General features: G+C 38.9%; 1 protein-coding gene across 2 annotated transcripts; it reads right to left on the bottom strand.

The window, feature by feature from the left end:
- Positions 1-3338: 3338 nt before the first annotated feature.
- On the bottom strand, positions 3339-17722 carry ccdc71 (coiled-coil domain containing 71). Of its 2 annotated transcripts, XM_039691270.2 has the most exons (3): positions 17602-17722; positions 5038-6035; positions 3339-3750 (listed from the first exon to the last, which is right to left on the bottom strand). In XM_039691270.2, the coding sequence occupies exons 2-3, from the start codon at positions 5992-5994 to the stop codon at positions 3712-3714; spliced, it is 996 nt and encodes a 331-aa protein (XP_039547204.1). In that variant the 5' UTR covers positions 5995-6035; positions 17602-17722; the 3' UTR covers positions 3339-3711. The 2 variants fall into 2 exon arrangements, with proteins under 2 accessions (XP_039547204.1, XP_039547203.1); XM_039691269.2 differs by having other exon boundaries at positions 3339-6035.
- Positions 17723-19118: the final 1396 nt, after the last annotated feature.

The following is a 19118-nucleotide window of genomic DNA, read 5'->3' as shown; positions in this document are numbered from 1 at the left end:
ATTTAGCCATCGGTTTCTATGAATGTGGCCAGAATTGGCTGTCCACCAAAACCACATGCCCAGAACAGAGACGTCCCAGAGGCCTTTGGGAGCTCCAAAGTTGCAGTCCTTTCAATAATTCAGCAATCTGTAGTTATGTCATGCCAAACAGAGATCCTCAAATGCCAAATAAATAATGTGGCGATGAGACCAGAAGATTGGCCTTGTATTGGTTTGGTGGACTTGGTTCTGTCCCTACATAGCCTATTAATTGTGTCACAGTGTTGAACTAGGTTATCCTGAAAGAAAAATTGCTTCCTTCTGCTGGTTCCCCAACTCGAAGGATTTGTTTTTCCCACAGGACAACGCTCTAATCCACACAGCCAGGTCAATAAAGATGTGGATGGAGGACCACCAGATCAAGACTCTGTCATGGCCAGCCCAATCGTCTCATTTATAAACGAATCCCAGTCAGCTAAATATTGTCCTCCCCAAATTAACCATATATGCAGCTTACAAGGCCTATTTTCGCTATGCATTTACATATCATTTGCATATTCATATTCATCCACGTGATACCATGTTTAACAGTACAAGACATTCGAAAAACACGAGTTACAGATTTGCTGTCACATTACATTGCTAAAAAATTGTTTAGTATCCTTGCCTTGTTTTTGAATAAATAAATTAAATAATATAAAATCTTTTCCACTGGCCAAATAGTATTTTTAACTGATTTATGTTTTTAATGGAAAAAGATAGGCCATATTGTGAATTATTTGCACAACGACATTTTCTCAGACAATTTGCTATTATCATGACAAGCAATACTCTCTGTAGTTAAAGGGGTCATGAACTGGCTTTTTAAATTGTATTATATTGTTGTCTGAGGTCAATTTATGACGTTCGCTTGGTTTTTGCATTCAAAAACATCAAAATTAATAAGTATTAGGCTATTTTGTACCCAAGTTGTGAGTCGTCCTGAAAAACAGTCGGTTTTTATGGGCGTGTCGCACTAAAGAGTTGGAAATAAACGCCCACTGCTGCGAGTGGATGACAGTTTTGCATATTATAATGAGTTTAACTCACCCGTCGGTGTACGTGGGGGAAAACGTCCAATGTTGTCAAATGGCAACCGGATTCGCCGACATGTTCGACCCAGAGTCCGTGTGTTGCACAATTCCTGTCAGATCCAATATAGACGGCACAGCACCGTTCTTTACTCTTAATTGGTCCTCTGCAAATCCAGTCTTGCTTACAAAACAATCCTCAGTGAAATGAAGGAACAGACGACGATGTTTTACCCTCATCAGCTGGAACGTCATTAAAAATAAAGTTTATCCATGCAGTCCTATTGGAATCCAGAGGAAGCTTATGCAGTGACTGTCTTCCACAACCAGGCACTGCAAAATATTCTGTATTGCTCGGTTGCTCGATCCGGTTTGTCATCACGAGGTAGGCACGTATGTTAGGCTACTTAGCTATGCGTGTAATGCGCGAATCGGTGGGCGGGGCTAAACCGGCCTTGTTGAAGTAGGCGTTCTTCTTCTGCGGGGGTGGTGTTTCAACTCCTTCGACGTCATAGTTTCCCACTTTTAAAAACGAGACGTTTTCAGAGGCTGGCGTCAATAAAGGCTTTTATTGGACTAACAAGGATGTTTTCAGTTCTCAAACTTACAGGAGATTCTTATAATATGACCTCTTAGATGTCAAAAGCTCAAGGAAAATTTGATTTCTCAGTTCATCACCCCTTTAAACATTAAAACCCACCATGCCACATTATCTTGCTGTATATGTATAATTTTATTAAAAAGTTCTGTCTAAAGGTTACCAAAAAGTCTAACTCCAGCTCACCATCGGTGTCGCCAAACTGTGCCGTCTCCAAATGTTCGTACACATGGGTCAGAGTTTGCGTGAAGCTGCGCAAATTTTGGCTGAAACAAGATTGTTTTTATACAATGTTTTAACTTATGCGTCAAAACTGGTGTATATATGCATATACAGCGGTTTTAAATGAGGCCCCTAAACCCTACTCAATACCTCAGGAATGTGATCAAGAGGAACATGGAAGGCCACAAGCCATCAAACAAGCCGAACTTCCGGCCCAGATCCGGCCCACATCTGGTACACGTGGATTCCGCACATCTGGGCCAACACTAATACTTTTCCAGAGCTGTATATTCTACAGTGTTTGAAACAAAGAAGTTATTCCAAACGACTTGGCCTCAAGAATTATTGGTGTTAATCAAATCATTCCTTTTGCCACAATATACAATGATAAACATGGACATATTTGCATCTTCCCTTTTACAAACCTTCGTTACATCTAAAAAAAGAGCCTTTAAACACCCTACAGTGATTTCCAATTATTGCTTCTAGCAGCTTTATTTTAATCTGGCAAGACTGGCATTTCTCCAAATTCACATGCCAAGACCAGAAAAGCCAGTGAAATGGAGGCCACCAAGTGGCCTATGGCAACTTAAAAGAAACTGTGGTCCACCATGACAGATGGTTGAAATAAAACACAAGGTAACACGAGCCTTACGCATTTCACAAATGTAGAAGAAAGTCTTTGTTGAAAGATATCGCGTCATGGGTGGAATTCGCCCAATGGCACGTGAAAGATTCAATGTCATTCAAGCTGGAAAAATTTAAGATACTGAAATGTTAAACAAAGACTTAACGGTGTGATGAGGCCAGACTTTTCAAAACGTTCATGCTTTGATGGCAAACTCTACGTTGGCTGATTTTGTGGTAGAGCATCATGTTTTGGCTGCTTCTCTTTTACAAGGCTGGAAAATGAATGGACCAATAGACAAATCATCCTGGTGGAAAATCTTCTGCCTTTTACAATAGCACTGGGAAGGATAAGATGGTTCAATCTTCTAACACAATTAAAATCCATCTTGGGGTTTGAGATTTATTGTAAAATAATATTTTTATGGATTTACTAATTTGCAGTGGTTTTTGGCACAAAGTTTGCTAAACCCTAAACCCTTTATTATTGTATCAGTAACATCAATATGGCAAAACAGAACGTTAAAGTTTTTTTTTTAAATATACTAATAATCAGAATAAGCAATTCATCAGACAACTAACATCTGCCAAGTTCATTAGCCAAACATTAAGTATTTATGGTTGCCAAGCAACTTTGAATAGTAATATACAATTAAATTTGTGCAATCTGGTGTGTATATTAGATATTTCAAAGCTGCTTTGAACAACTACATTTCATTTTTCATTGCCCATTATGAAATCATGACCAAGCCTGATAAAACAGCTAATGGAGATATCAAAATGACATTTTTGATTTGACGTTGCCCTGTTCACACTGAGACCCCAATAATCTACACCAAACATTTCTCAAACATATTTTAATTCACAACTCGATAACAGTAACTAAAGATACAACACTGACATTTACAGCTTTTGAGTGTCACAGATTCAACTGGATGGAAATAAAAACTGAAAAACAGGAAAATAAATTCTGCTTGTATTTTGCACCGTGGATGAAAGGACCAATATTTTGGTTAACTAACGATTTAAATCTCAATTGCCTTGTGGCACCAATAAACTGCTGCATTGCCATAGTCTACTTTAGCTTGGGGAAAAAAAGAAAAAAAAAAGTATAAATCAAAGGTCTTAGGCGTTGCAGAATGCTAACTTCAATTTCACGTATCTCTTCCTCCTTTTGCGCATAAGAAGCAAATTTCCATCCTGTTGTGCCTTGCTCTATGCACATAAATCATGAACATCCTCAACAAATGAAACCTGGTGAGACAGAAAATTGACATTAATCAAATATCTTGAGCAAGACTTGATGGACAACCTGAATGCATTTTGCCTTCTCCAATAAGATACTACCATTAGAAGTCACTTTAATTAGTGCTGGATCAAGACCACTGTATTGGAGATCAGATTATAATTTTTAGAATCTGGTTAAATGTGTAGAAGGCAATCAAGATGGCAACAATTTAAACAGACACATGGACCAACCAACTCCTGGATGTATGGAATGAAAGATATACATAATTAACTACAGGTTTAAGGACAACAACATTATCCTATTCAAGTGTTTGAGGTACGTTCAGTCAATGGACAGGCAAGTCCACTGCTTGACAGGAGGCTGAGAACTCATAAAATGAAGCAATTTTTGTTTGTTTGTTTTTTCAATTCCTTGTGTTCATGGCACCAACACAACTTTGAAGAAATGAAATACCAGGGTTGGCACATTAAAATAAAAATTTGAAAAATGTATGAGTAGTGGATTGCAGAATGAAACGAGTACATTGAGAAGGAAAGAGTACAAAGATTCTGTTATTTTTCACTCTTCTCAAAGAATAAGGCCATTTATTTTGCCCTGAAATTAAATTAATATTCCAAAAAAGTGCCCCCAAATTGAACATGTTAGAATCTAAACCAAAATATCATATGCAGTCTATGCCGGCAGACTAACATATTACAAAACTGGTGATGTCAACAACAAAAAAAACATGGGCAACATTGACATCAACAGGATCGAAGGATGTAGAAAACCATAAGGACCAACTTAGTTTAGGCTATCATTGTCTTTTCAAGCAGTAGCATGTAATAAATCACTCTACAAATTCAGTCTGTTCCCATTATCCAGTAAGACAGCAGTCCATGCCCACAATATTCCAACAAAAGGAGCACTCTGGGAACTGCATAGTCATAAATAAGGGTTTGTTTATCAGTCCAATCCTTCAGAAGTTAGATAAAAAAATACAAAAAAGTTTGGGATGTGTTGGGGAAACAAAATACTGTGAGAGCAGGAAAAAAAGCATCCCATCTTTGGATTATGATGTCAGTAACTACTTGACGATAATTGCAAAATTTGGAGGTAACCATAATGCTCCCATCCAGAGTTAACCTAGGGTTCGTTTCCAAGAAAATGCAACTCTGCAAAACAAGAAAACTTAACAAAAGAGGAAACAAAAACAAATCCCCAGCAAAAGTCTATACAGAGTCAAGAAGGGGATGGATCTGTATCACAGGCGACAAGTTAACTTGCAAGATTTTCTGTGCCTTCCTCCTCACCTCCTCGTCTGTGACAGAATCGTCGACTTTTATAACCTTCCACTCGAGACCATTCCCATTCAGTCTAGAAACGTCTTGTCCATTGGCGAGTGTCGACTGGGACCAGTTGAAGCTTTGAAAATGGAGTCTCCTCACTGAACCATTGTCCAGACCACTGGTCATCACATCAGGTTTACCTGATACCATTTCGATGTTCTTATAAATGCTACCATCTTTAAGACCAAACCCATTTTGACAGACTACTGGGGCTGAGTCTCCAATAAGGGCATCATCTACTTTGAACGGACATGACAAAATGCGTTTGTTGTCCAAGGCAACTACGTTCGATGTATGACTGCCATTTTCTGTGGGAGAGTACGGAATTCCAGAGCGATCTGGTGGCCGTCCCACAGCAAAACTGGGTGCGCTTTTCGAATCTGCACCAAAGTGAATTTGCAACCTTGCTGTGTGGCCTCCGCTCAAACCCTTTATGTTTGTTAGCTTGAGGCACTGTTGCGCTTGAACGGAATGTTTATCTAGCATTGCCTTTGCAACATTCTGCTTAAGGCGGTCCACCGAGAGATTGGTAAGCAGAATCTTGGGTTGGTTTTGGAGAATGTCCTTTGCCGCTCTACTGAGCATCGAGTAATTCACATCCTTGATTTTGCCCAAACCTTTCCGTGCTCGCTTCTTGCAAGGTTTCTGCACCTTCTGAATCTTGCTGCCAATCTTGGAAGAGATTGGCTCCGTGGTGCAAGACGTGTATCCGTACACATCTTTGCTCCTCAAAATTACAGGCTTGGCTCCTTCTTTCCTCAGCTCTTGAAGAAAGGTCATCATTTGTCTCTCAGTGTTCGACAGATCCTTGGACATGGGGTTAAAGACCCTCATGGCCTCTTCGAGGGCAGTGTGTCCAGCTGGGGCAAATCTGGCCCAGGAATGGACTACCCTCCCCATGCCCTGCTCTTCAAAATTCATGGTGCACCTTCACAGCTGGTATGCATAAGGACTTCAGGTGTCTGTGAATATGAAAAGGATATGGTGATGATTTACAGATGCACATATGAATTACTGTATATAGTAAGTAGTATAAAAAAACTTTCAAAGGTAGTGTACATTTTAAAGGTGGAGTATGAATTCTGCAAAAATTACAACCAAATGGATTAGCAAAAATACTGTTTTTAAACAGGTTTCCCAACTGCAGTACCATCACAAACACAATGTTGGGCTGCTCAAACAAACAGTTAACATTCTTCTGTAAAAGAGCAACAAAATGTTTAGCAAAAGATTAAGTGTGTTTTATTAAAACAGTAGAAGTTCAACTGGGTTGGCCATAACATATCAGCAGACGTTTCAGACAAGCATTTTGGATTGTATCTTTATAGATATAGACCTAGATTTAAACTACTCACTCTAAAACATGCAAACAGAGGAAATGAAACAGAGTAAAATCACTCACAGCTCTTGAAAGGAAAACATTCAGATATAGTCTAACTGAAATATACTGAAAGCACTTTGTTTATTGCGTGTATTATGTTCTTTGTTCCTCTTTTTTTACTAGCTTTATGTAAAAGTATTTTAATTGTCACGATTTCGTTTTTAAATCGAAATCGTGACACCCTTAACGGCAACGAACGCTTTACAGTGTCAAGACAGAAAGAATAGCAAGTGTAATTTTTTTCCCATGATGTTGACCAATAATAGCACAGAAGCTCTTCCGAACACAACTTTCAAACATGGCAAAACAAAAGAGACACTATGGTATTGGTGTTGCTAGGTGGAATTATGCAATAGAAGAAAGGTATATTGAGCTATGGCAACAGTACTCCTCAAGGGACTACAACGACAAAGTGAAAAAAGAAATGCTGGCAGAAGCACTGCAATAACCCAGTGAGTACTGAAATTAGCACTAAGCTAGTACAACCATTGTTTGTTAATGCTCGTTTCCAAAAGTCAGTGGCTAGTTCCGGCTTCAATGACATCACGCACAGTCTCTGGTTGTGCGTGTTGTGGCTTCACAAATGCTTTGCTGCATCCTTCGGTTGAAACGAGTGGTTATTTCAGTCAAAGTTGCTCTTCTATCAGCTATCAGTCGACCCATTCTCCTCTGACCTCTAGCATCAACAAGGCATTTTCGCCCACAGGACTGCCGCATTCTGGATGTTTTTCCCTTTTCACACCATTCTTTGTAAACCCTAATAAATGGTTGTGCGTGAAAATCCCAGTAACCGAGCAGATTGTGAAATTCTCAGAACAACCTGTCTAGCACGAACAACCATGCCACGCTTAAAAATGCTAAAATCACCGTTCTTTCCTATTCTGACAATCAATTTGTAGTTCAGGAGATTGTTTTGACCAGGACCACACCCCTAAATGCATTGAAGCAACTGCCATGTGATTGGTTGAAAAGATAATTTGATAATTTAGTTTGCAGGATATCAGCACCCCTGTCATACATGAGAGGACGACTTGCACAGTAAGTGATGAACAATGATACTTGTGAACCCGGTCAGACTAACCAGCATAAGAGAGATAAGAACCTCCAAGGGCACACCTGGAGTTAAAAGGCAGAGAGCTTGTGAGAAAACTACATAAAAACAGACCTATGCTTTGCATTGGAAAGATTAACTGGTACAGTTGAAAAGAAGCTGGATAAATTTGGGGACACCATTTGATGCTTATGGAAGTTAAAGGTTTGGTGTGGAGAAAAGGAAGGATAAAGTACAAACTACTAATGGAAAGTCTAGACGTGAGCAGAAGATTGAAGGGTTAATTAGAGAAAGGAGACAGCTGAGGAAGCAATGGAGAAGAGCAGAAGAATGTCAGAAGGAGGGACTCAATCTCTAACAAAGGGCCACATAAGATAAGCTTGCAACATTGCACAGAACTGAGCACCTACAGAAACGCTACAAGGAGAGTGCGAGAGCTAATTTCTATAAAGACCCAAATTCGTAAAGAAGTTATTCGTCATTGAGAAGAATAGCACATTAAAAGCATCTAAGGTTGAGCTGGAGAGATATTTGGAGGAAACACATACATGCAAAAAGGCATGAGCCTAAGTCAATTTCGTCAGACATCCCGCCTATCAATCTGAGAAACCAGTCAAGAGTCTGAGGAGAGGGTACGATGGGGATCTAAAGGACACAGTTCGAGTGGGAAAAGTTAGACGTCAAGCAGTAGAAGGGTTGAGTATAAACAGCTGTGCTCTACCAGGCAAACTAAAACTCTGGTGCTTTCAGATTGGTCTACTTCAGAAGTTGCTGTGGCCACTGATAGAGTTGTTCTGATTCCGATACTAGTATCGGAAATGCTGCCGATACCAATAAAAACTCTGGCATCGGTATCAGCGAGTACTTCTACCCGAGTACCAATCCGATTCCATTTTCTTAGACAATATTTAGTTATGCACGCTAGCTTTGCGTAACGCTGCAAATCGAAGATCAATTCTTCTTCGCTGCTCTAAACAGTGGTTGCTTGTGGCAACACAGGAAGTCGTGCTGTTGCCACAAGCAACCACTCTTTAGCACGCGCGCTAGCAGTATGTCATGTACGCAGTTTGGCAGTTTTTCAGACTGGACCACCCAGCCAGTAAAACGGCGACATGTCTCATATGCCATACTACAATTTCAAGGGGCGTAAAAAGCATTGGCAACTTCACCACAAGTAAGTTAAGCATTTGAAGACAAGTCACTCCGCAAAACATGATTACACATAGGCAAGAGCAGAGAAGAATGAGCCGCGCCAGAATCAACAATCTCTGAAAGCGAACCACATTAAATGGATAAAAAATAGGCCAATAAATATTGGTGGCTGATACATCAGTTTTTTGCTAGTTCATATCCCATTGGCTGGTCTGTTTTCTTTGGGGTTCTGTAAAACAACAAAAAAAAAACGTTAAGATTTGTTTGCACCTGGTGTGAATGGAACCACTCAATGGCCTCTTTAGACCCCTCTCATTCTCAAAAGTTTAAAGGAAGTTAATGATGTTTCTGCCATGGTTGATCAGATCACAAAATATGTTTTGGATCTCATTTATACTTGTATGTTGCCTCGTCCACCAGAGACAGATGTTAATTTTAGGTGTAAATAGCTAACCAATATAGTACTAGCTCAAAGACACCATCGTTTTCACCTACTCCATTCCATTTTCAAATGTAAATGAAGCTTACAACTGATATTTGGTGAAAAACTATTGTAGATCAACACTCTAAAATGACATTTTACAAATGCAAATATCAAATAGCCTAGATGTCTTATTGGCAAGTGACCTATCAGGGTATGAGAACAAATAAATAGCTAGAATTTACAAATCAGTGAGGTTTTTGTTAATCTGTAAATTAATCATACTTTAGTCTTTCATCAACCAAAGCTTCATTGTGGGTGTGAATAGCTTCATAGGAATGCATTGTTTCTAATCGAAACATTTTTTGTGGTGAATAAGATTGTGAATTGCCAGACGAATCAGGGAGCCGGTCCTTAAGGCCATTGTCTTATTGGGTTTTGCTCCAACCCACATCAAACACACCTGAAAACACTACCGTAATTTAAGTCTTCAGGATTAGCTGCACATTATGGCTCTTTCAGACTGCACGATTTTCAAAGTAGTCAGGTCGCTGCTCTTTTCACACTGCATGACTATCTTGGCCAGCATTCAGTCGCTGCTGTGTTCACACTGGACGATGGATCGGCGACAGAAGGTTTCACACTGCATGACTTTAGAAAAATCGCCGACAGACTCTGTCTAGCACGCTGCACGCAAACTACATTTCACAACAAACACGCGTGAGATATGAAAAGGAAACAACGCGCGACACCACACGTGCAAGACCGGAGTTCTCACGTGAGACTTTTTTTTCGACCCGGTTGTGGTACAGCTGGTGAAACAGACACGAGTGCTCCTGCCAAATTTCTACTAATTTTTCTTCCATTTATTGTGTCCAAATAGACCGAAAAGAAGCTTTTATTGTTGAAACAATGCCATATCATGTTGATATGTGATCTATAACTCCTCCCCGAACTCCCTGCTGCTCTGTATCTTGCTCTCTCACTGGCTGCCGGTGATCGCCGATGTAGTTTTCAGTCAAAACACTTTTCACACAGCAGGATTTTGAATCGCCGACAGGTCCAGATATTTAGCATGCCAAATATCTCACGGGCGTCGGCGACTCGTCGGTGATTCTCTCAGTTCACGTCTTTGTTCATTCACACTGCGTGATTGTCACACGCGTGAACGAGCGCCGATTTGCCTGTGATTTCGGGCATTTGTCGGCGATTTCTCAAAACCTGTCGGCGAGCCAAAATCGTGGCTAAAATCATGCAGTCTGAACTCGGCATTAGAGGCAGCTGTATTTTATTAGTGTTGGAACTAAACGCTTCAGGAAACTAGAAATTATGGAAGCTCTTTCTATCGCATGTTAGTTGTTGCTTTGAGCACATTTTTGGATTCTGAAATATGTCAGAACACGGTTAGAAGCACAAGTATGCCCTACTCCAGCAATACCACTAGGGGTGTTTCAGCAGACATAAGCACCAAGAGTGCTTTCTTCAGTCAATTATCTCTTTCGGGTTTGTCAGGGTGGAAAAACCGTATGAAAAGAAACATGCCAAGCAAATTGAAATTGGTCTTTAACAAATTATCTGAAAAATAAAAATTTGGTAAGGTTTAATCTACTGGGCCGTATGTACAGGCAGGCCCGGTTCTAGAACCAAATCACTGAGGGTGCTTTTGAAAATAGTGAGGGTGCTCAAATGTTAAGCAATATTCGATATCCATGATCGAGTAGCCTATGTTCCTGAATGAGTTTTTGTCCTTTACATATCATTTCATAGTTGAGAAATGTTACACAGTGCTTTTTCCCCCAAATAACAGCAGTAGCCTATATGCAAATGTGTGAAGTATTGAAACTGATTTTATTCTGCAGTTGAATAAATAAGTTAATATAAGTAACGTACATTTTAGACATTTAGTTTCTGACGACAATGAATCAGTCCTTTTAAACAAAACAGCTGATTTAAAGATTGAATGCTGGTCACTCGATGTCGATCCCCACCAGATTTCGCCATTAGTAATTTTGTACCCACCACTTTTGGAAATATTGAGGAACAGATTTCCCAACTACAGATAAAACATCTCCAGTTAACTAGCAGAGCATTCATTTAGTTCGCTCTTAATTAAGAGATCTAGCTAGTGATTAAATTTGATGTTTTTGAAATCAAGCTGAGCACTATTTGCCACTGCTGTCGGTTTCATGGATACCATTCTCTTGTGTCTCGCGCAATCTTCACTCGGACGCGCACTTCAATCTACCGCCGTTGCAGAGACTCTCTATTCATTCCGATTTATATAGAGACATTTATTGGCTATCTAAAGGCAGCCCCGTCGCTAACGAATTTCCTGAGCGGGACGCACACACGCAAATAAAGTGGGAAATTGAAGAGACAGCTTCACCTATCCGTATTACGATCGCGAAAGGACAACCAATTCAATGCATTAAACATAATACTGAAATACTGAAATAAATTCTGATGTGAAAAATCGCATTAATGGATTTAGTTTTTGTAACCTATTATTTGTATGAGTGTGAAATCCGTCTGTGTTTCTTTTGTCGGCAAAATCTCGTTTACATGTGTGCTAATAAAAAATTAATCTGAGGGTGCTTTCACTTTTGTTTAAACAACCCCGTAGAACCGGGCCTGTGTACAGGATTTCATACCACCACATCAACAACAGTGCTTTTTAGGTTTTCAAACAGACCACACACGTGTAATGTGTTCAGCCAAACAATCATGTCTACGTTAAGTAGGACTATATTTCTGGTCTCTTTAAAATGTTGTAAGCCTACACAAACATGCTCTGTTTCATTGCATCGCATTGCACACAAGATCTAACTTATTCCATAGTGTGTTAAATAGATGGGACATAACATTAGCTTTTGCATTGCATTGCACACAAGAACAAATTTTGCTGTGTTAATCCATATCATAGAGTACACAGTATTCGATGTTTACACACTTTCACCCAGAAGTAATTTCTAAAAGGTTTGCTAACCTGCAAAACACATCAAAAACAAATAGAATGCTTTTCAGCAGATATTTTCCTAAGATTTAATAAACAAATGTATTGAGCATGTTCGTAAATTCACACATTTAAACAAATGAATACACAATAGGCTTGCTACAGTAGTCGGTGTTGTTACCGGTGTTACATACATACATATATAAAACGCAATTACGCAGTATTCGTTTTTTTCTGTTACTCATTGTTGAGTAGCGTTGTATGATCACGCTCTTATTAATGTGAATGCTTTTAAGACTAAAGAGACTGCGCTGTAAGTCCTGCCTTACACACACACAAATAAAAAAAAAAAAGTCACGTCAGTATCGAATTCCCTTTTGGGCTTGAACAAACTGTAACACACAAATTAATGTCGGATTTGTCGAGTGTCCTCATAAGACCAGTCTTAAATGATTTAAATAAAGTCTTAAATGAACATAGAAATTTGTGAGAAAATGAGACGCGTGTCAGATCGCTTCGCTGTCAGCAGCGGCTGGTCTTAAAGTGTCATTAAATGTTAATCAAAGAACGATAAGAGAGTAAGTTACTCACTCAGACCCGGCGCCAGGAGGATTGTTATACCGGCAGCATAATAATCATGAATGCACTCCACTATCCTTAACACATCTCCGGCGAACGGCTTCGTCACGCAAAAGAAAAACTCTTCATGAAGCACAGTGAAATTCAGCGACCATGGCTTTTCCTGATGGATTGAGGTTGCTCGTTAACTTCATTTTTACGTACAATTCACACAAGCTCAAAGCGCATGCAAGACTGCTGCGAGTACTCAAACTTTTATTAATGAAACAGAAAATCAGAGAGAATCATTTCATTAATGTATTTTTTTTTTTACCGGTTGGCCGGTCACACGGATTTCATAGTTTTCAGTTACGTGATTGGTGCTGTTCTGCCCGTGTAAATGTGCGCATTTTACATTTGCCATTAAATTAGCTATTTAAATGACCCTGTCAGTGATACCCTCACCGGAAAATATCCTCACCGCCACATCCCCAATACACAATATGTGAAACAGAATGCTACACTAGGAATTTTCAACGTTGATACGATACTTTGAAAAATATCTATACTCAATAACATTTGATAATACGGGGTAAACTGCCATACCGCCATACAGATTTGTTATTTCGATATTTTTGGATCATTTGGGTAATTTTGTTTAGCTTGCACACAGCACAGCAAGGCTTTAAATGAATCGTTGAACTAGCCTACATTTACAAAAAAGAGACAAAATTAATAAAATAAGAACAAATTGCAAATAATAGCACAAATGAAACAAACGTAGCTTAAAGTTAGGTCTTGGTTACAGTAGTATAAAGATAAGAAATACTACAGAAGTGAAAGTTATCAAGTGTAGAATAACTGGATAGTTTTCACTGTAAAAATTAAAAACAGATTAATGCTTACAATTAAAGTTACAAAAGTTATTCAAACAAGAGCAGTGAGCGGTTTTCTCTTTGTCTTTTCTTCTTTGTTTAAGATGTCAGATGACATTAGGACTGTTAAGCTGTTGTCAGTTTAAGGCTAGGGATGTTAACCGATGACCGTTTGACCGATGGTTGACACCGTATCAATGTTAACCAATAAAAGTTGTCTGTAGACGGTAAAAAATAATAATAATTTGGTGCGAGGTCACAGCGTTTGGGTTTGCGTGCTCACAAGATTTGCGAAAAGGGCAGACGACAGGATGAAGCGTGCAAAAAAAATAGTGTATGGGACCATTTCACCTAAAAGAATGACACAGATATTGCTGGACTTAGATTTGAAAATACATTACATCTACATTTCAGTGGTAACAGATAAGGTAATGATCATCATCTTTCTTTATTATTGTCAGCACGAACGTTAACGTTACCTCAAACTAAAGCGGCTTCTCTTTGGAGCTGTCATTTTCTTAAATGACCCACGGCAATGTTTCAAATGAGCTTCTAACGTAAGACTAAAGGCCCGTACACACCGGGACGAATATCAGTGCGCATTATTGTGTTTTTCCAACAGGTTTTTTGTGTTCACACCCAAGCGACTTTCGCTGACGATGAGACGAGTGAACATGTAAATTCATTCCCTGACATAAGATGGCGCCAATTTGCTCTGGAATACCACTCCATATCAGTTTTCTTTTATCAAGATGTTTGTAGTCCCTCTTACGTTTGTCATATAGTTCTTTATGTTCTAGCACCAACGAGAACAGCAGCTCTACATTCATCTTGCCTGGCTGTGTAGACGGCGACACTGCTTGGCGTAGATCTTCTTCGCCGTTGCATATACGTGCTCGGCAAGACCGGTTTGTGTTTGAGCGCCCCCAAGTTGTGTTTTACTGTAATTTCAGAAGCTCCAAACACGTGAGCAAAAGCGTCAAACTAAAGAAAAAACGAACCCGAGGCGTTTAAAAAAAAATGAAGCTTTTACGCGTGGCGTTTTATGCGTCGTGTGCACACTCACATTGCCGCCCTTTGTTTAGTCACGAGGCGTTAACCGTCGGCGAATAACACACCCGAAATTCGTCCCGGTGTGAACAGGCCTTAACACCTTTATTTTCAACGCGATCACCAGTACCCAAACCATTTTGGAACTAAAAAGGAGCCATTTGTCCTCAGATTACATACAATCTGAGGCGCCGCGTTTGCGGGACTTATGTTTCGCGCTGTATGGGTATTTTAAAAAATTGACATGAGTGGAAGGGCAGCGCAGGGACAGTGTGTCTGTGTGTGTGTGGGAGGCAGAGCGGCAGAGAGATGCGACAGAGTTGTGAAATTGCAGGCGTGGCTCAAAATGGCTGTTATTTCAAATAGCGTAGCATATTTTAAACCAATCGGTTAACCGGTTTCAACCGGCTAATGAGGCTCGGTCAAGAAAATTTTTAGTTTTCGCCATCCCTATTTAAGGCATGATCCAATATACTGTTACACAACATGCATTTTCTCTCAACTATATATATTCCAAAACGATGGGCATTTTGACAATTTAAATCGTAATAAGCCACGAAGAATAATTCAGTTTGGTACTCCCGTGCTGTTTGAGAGTGCTAATTAGATCAGTGGTCCACACGCTTTTGGTGGGTGTGCCAAACCTGCAGGAATGACTAAAAATATGCGCAACAAGCATTATTCAACCAGAGTGAATGAGATAAGTGAGGGAGAGGAGTGGGTGTGCATCGTCGTCGGAGAGAAAAGAGTGAGAACACGCAGCTGGTATCTGTGTATCGATACTGCAGAAAAAACATTTCAGATATCGAAAAAGTGATATTTTTGAAAAAACTATGCTACACACTCTTTGGCCAATGTCGTTGCGATGCATACTGGGATATTGTTCCCTGAAAGCGCTATAATCACTGGCTTCCGGTAAAAGTCGTTCCTGTGGAAGAGTGACCTCTAACCTGAGCTAGGATATTATTAAATATAACTCCGATTGTGTTTGGACGAAAGAAGAAAATCATACACAAGGATGCTTGAGGATTTTTCAATCGGCATTCAGCGTGGAATTTGACTGCTCATAGGTTAAGTAATCCATTTCAAATGGATTGCATACGGGGTTAGACTAGTCGGTTGCAAAATTTCTGTTAACCGCTAATGAAATTGGACGTTGCACACATTCCTAATACGCAGTCCTTTATTTTAATTTAAACTGGAGCCAGACCGATATATCGGCAGACCGGTATCGGGCGATATTAGGCATTTTCCAAACTATCGGTATCGGCAGTTATAATGGCCGATAAATGAATATTTCAAAAATAAAATAAAAACGGACGAAACACGCTTCAACCATGTCATGAGTGTTGGAGTTGTATAGTTTGTCCACCAGAGGGCAACACTCGTTGAGTTGGTCACGAGACATACATTGCTTGAATAACAATTAAAAGAACATCCCCATCAGTTCTCTTAACTCAAATAAGCATGACAAAATTTGTGACTATCATGTCCAGTTTCAAGTAAATAAATAAAATATCGGCCGATATATCGGAATATCGGATTTTAAAACCCAAAAATATTTGTATCGGTATCGGCCTTCAAAATCCTTTATCGGTCGGGCAATTTAAACTGACATTGGTTCACCATGCTGCTTAAAGCCCAAAGTATATTTCGGCCGTCCGACTTCTGCAGCGGTCCACGTGATGTAATTTCCTCATCAGTTGGGTCTGAGAACATCCGTGTACACAGTCTACGTGCAACCCAATGTTTGTGTCCACACAGATGGTGCGCGTACAATGGCACATTTGTGTTCTTGAAAGACGGAGCAGAGCGTGAAAAATAAAGTAACGTTTACGTTATACAAGGCTTAACATTGCTCATGGTCCAAGATGCTTCGCAACAGTCAAAAATGTCCCACTAGCGACTGCTTACAGTGTGACAATTTCACAGAAAGATAACATTAAAGAATGTACTTTGTGTGAATGGTCTTAAAAGACCTTAAAACGTTTCCGTAAAATCGTCAATTTTATGGAAAGCGAATCCGCTTTTAAAATGCTCAGATGTTTATTCAGAACAATTATAACAATGCTATATTGCTATAATTTTGGGACCTGTTGCGATTTAGGCAAATTCATTTTATATTTAAATAACATGTATTTGGTAAAACTACAGATTTACTGTTTTTTTCAGCATAACATATGTTGCGAAGACATTTGTTAAAGAGTGCAGTATAGCATTGTTATAATTGTTCTGAATAAACATCTGAGCATTCTTTAACAAATCTGAGCACTCTTTAACAAATGTCTTCGCAACATATGTTATGCTGAAAAAAACAGTAAATCTGTAGTTTTACCAAATATATGTTATTTAAATATAAAATGAATTTGCCTAAATCGCAACAGGTCCCAAAATTATAGCAATTTACACAGTTTAACTGGAAAATAGATTATACCTTTTCTTTTATGACTTATTTGTGATTAGATCTATATTTTACATCTATATCTGTATTTAAATTCACAACACATGCATGGATACATTACAGACACATCTTTCTAGTAGCTAGATCGCACAGCGCCCCTAAACTGCGATACTTCACTAGGTTTGACGTAACCAAGCGCATTCGAAAATATAGATCCGGTCTTTACTCGCTATATTTATCTTCCTTAGCAGCATAAGCGTTAAAACAGATCGAATGATATATAAGAGGCGAAATGATACAGCGAAACACGGGGTTTGTAGCAGTAAACGTCAATAATTCAGAATTATATTCAATAACATTTCAAATGGCGATGCAACACACAATAGAGGAACCTTCATCTGACGAAAAAGGGAGATAAACATTCGTCTAATACTTACCGGTTTAATATTATCTTGCAATCATGCTGAATAAAAGCGTCTCAAACACAACAGACGTTTTTCAGCGCCACTTTGGGTGTCTACTTGTGAAAAACTAATACGAAAAAATCCTGGCTAAAATGTAGTTGAGCATATGCCATATACGGAGTCTTTATGGGAAACCTAGCTGCTTGAAGTAAACGTCATACTGTTGTAACACCACGCTTCCTTCTCCGAATAAATAGATGATTTTTAAATAAGGAGTCTTACCTTTTACCGAGTCCCTTCTGAGAGCATTGAAATGAGAGCTGCCGTGCTCTCTGCCATGAAACAAAAATGGCTCTCAGAGCTTCTGAGGGTGAGAGTTTCGGAGTGGCTGACTGGAAGAAGGGGCGGAGCCAATCGCGAAAATAGCTAGCTATGGTTAAAAAATTGTTTATACTAAGTGCAAAAGAAAAATATTATGTTGTTATGGACAATGGTAAGAAATATGTATGAAATATATGAGAAAAATTACTACGGACCTTTGATTTATTTAACATTAAACATACTATTAATAAAGTCCTAGAGGTTTTTAGTTAAGCTGTGGGGGATGGGTGCAGCAGGAGCCCATCCCCCAAAATGGAAAATAGCTAACTAATGTTAAAAATTAAGTGAAAAAGAATAAGTCCATGTTGTTGTGAAGGTATGTAAATAATACATAAGGAAAACTGTCAACGGACCACTGATTTAAATATTTAAAAAAAAAAAAATCACAAACAGTCCTTTAGGATTTTAGTTTAGCAGTGGGGGATGGGTGAGCAGGAACCTGCTCACAAAAATGGGCCTGAAGAACATACAATAATGATGGGAATGTCAGAATTTACAGCTTCATACTTCGAACAGAACAAATAACCTTTTTTGAATCTACTCCGAAATAACAGAGATGTGACTGTATGACGTCATGTTAGCATGGTGGCTCACAAACCTCCAAGAAAACATGGTTGAAACCTTTTCGCAAAAATTTTTTGAGACCTATGTGTAAAACATGACAAATAATGCTCTCTGGTGATATGATTCTTAACTGTAAAATGTAATCGGTTGGTTGTATAAACAGCAAAAAGACAAAGGATAACCACCAGTACAATAGTACACTAGTACCACAACAGTAACAACAAACACAACATAACACTGACAAGAATGGACAGAGAATGAAGGTGAACTCAAAGTTTAAATGCATGGAACAAACAAAGGGAACAATGAGATAATTAATGAGATGACAGGTGAACTTTGACTAATCAAACACACAAAGAAACTAGGTCACAGGCAATTGAGAAAGACAAGTCAATTCAAGTCACCTTCATTTATATAGCGCTTTTTACAATACAAATTATTTCAAAGCAGCTTTGCAGTGATAATAGGAAATTAATGCAAAAAGATTATTTTGGTTGTATAGCAGAGCAAAGTCATTGTCCAGTTTAAGTAAGTAAAGCATTGATTCATTTCCACTGTAAAAAAAAAAAAAAATCATTAGTTAATCATTTAGGAGCGATATACTTAACACCCTTTTCAACTGAAAACAGTAAACTTTTTTGTATTCTAGACGGTCATTTACACAACAGTGGTGGTTTGGTGGCCTGAGAACGCAAACTTTGAAATAGGTTTCAAAGCGCAAATTTAAAAAAAAAAAAAAGAGTTTTGAAAGCGATGTTAAAATAGTTACGGCATGTACATGCGAATTACGCGTTGTCATACTTGTCCATTTATAGTATGAGTTAACAGTGGAAGGCGCATCCTTGTGCAGTGAG

Source organism: Pimephales promelas, chromosome 2 (genome assembly GCF_988280905.1).
Source record: "Pimephales promelas chromosome 2, fPimPro1.hap1.1, whole genome shotgun sequence".
Classification (NCBI taxonomy): Eukaryota; Metazoa; Chordata; class Actinopteri; order Cypriniformes; family Leuciscidae; genus Pimephales; species Pimephales promelas.
This window is presented reverse-complemented; position numbering and strand designations above follow the sequence as displayed.

What these genes read in the sequence shown, in the direction of transcription:
- ccdc71 (XM_039691269.2), bottom strand. Translation starts at nt 5,994, where the DNA reads ATGAATTTTGAAGAGCAGGGCATGGGGAGGGTAGTCCATTCCTGGGCC.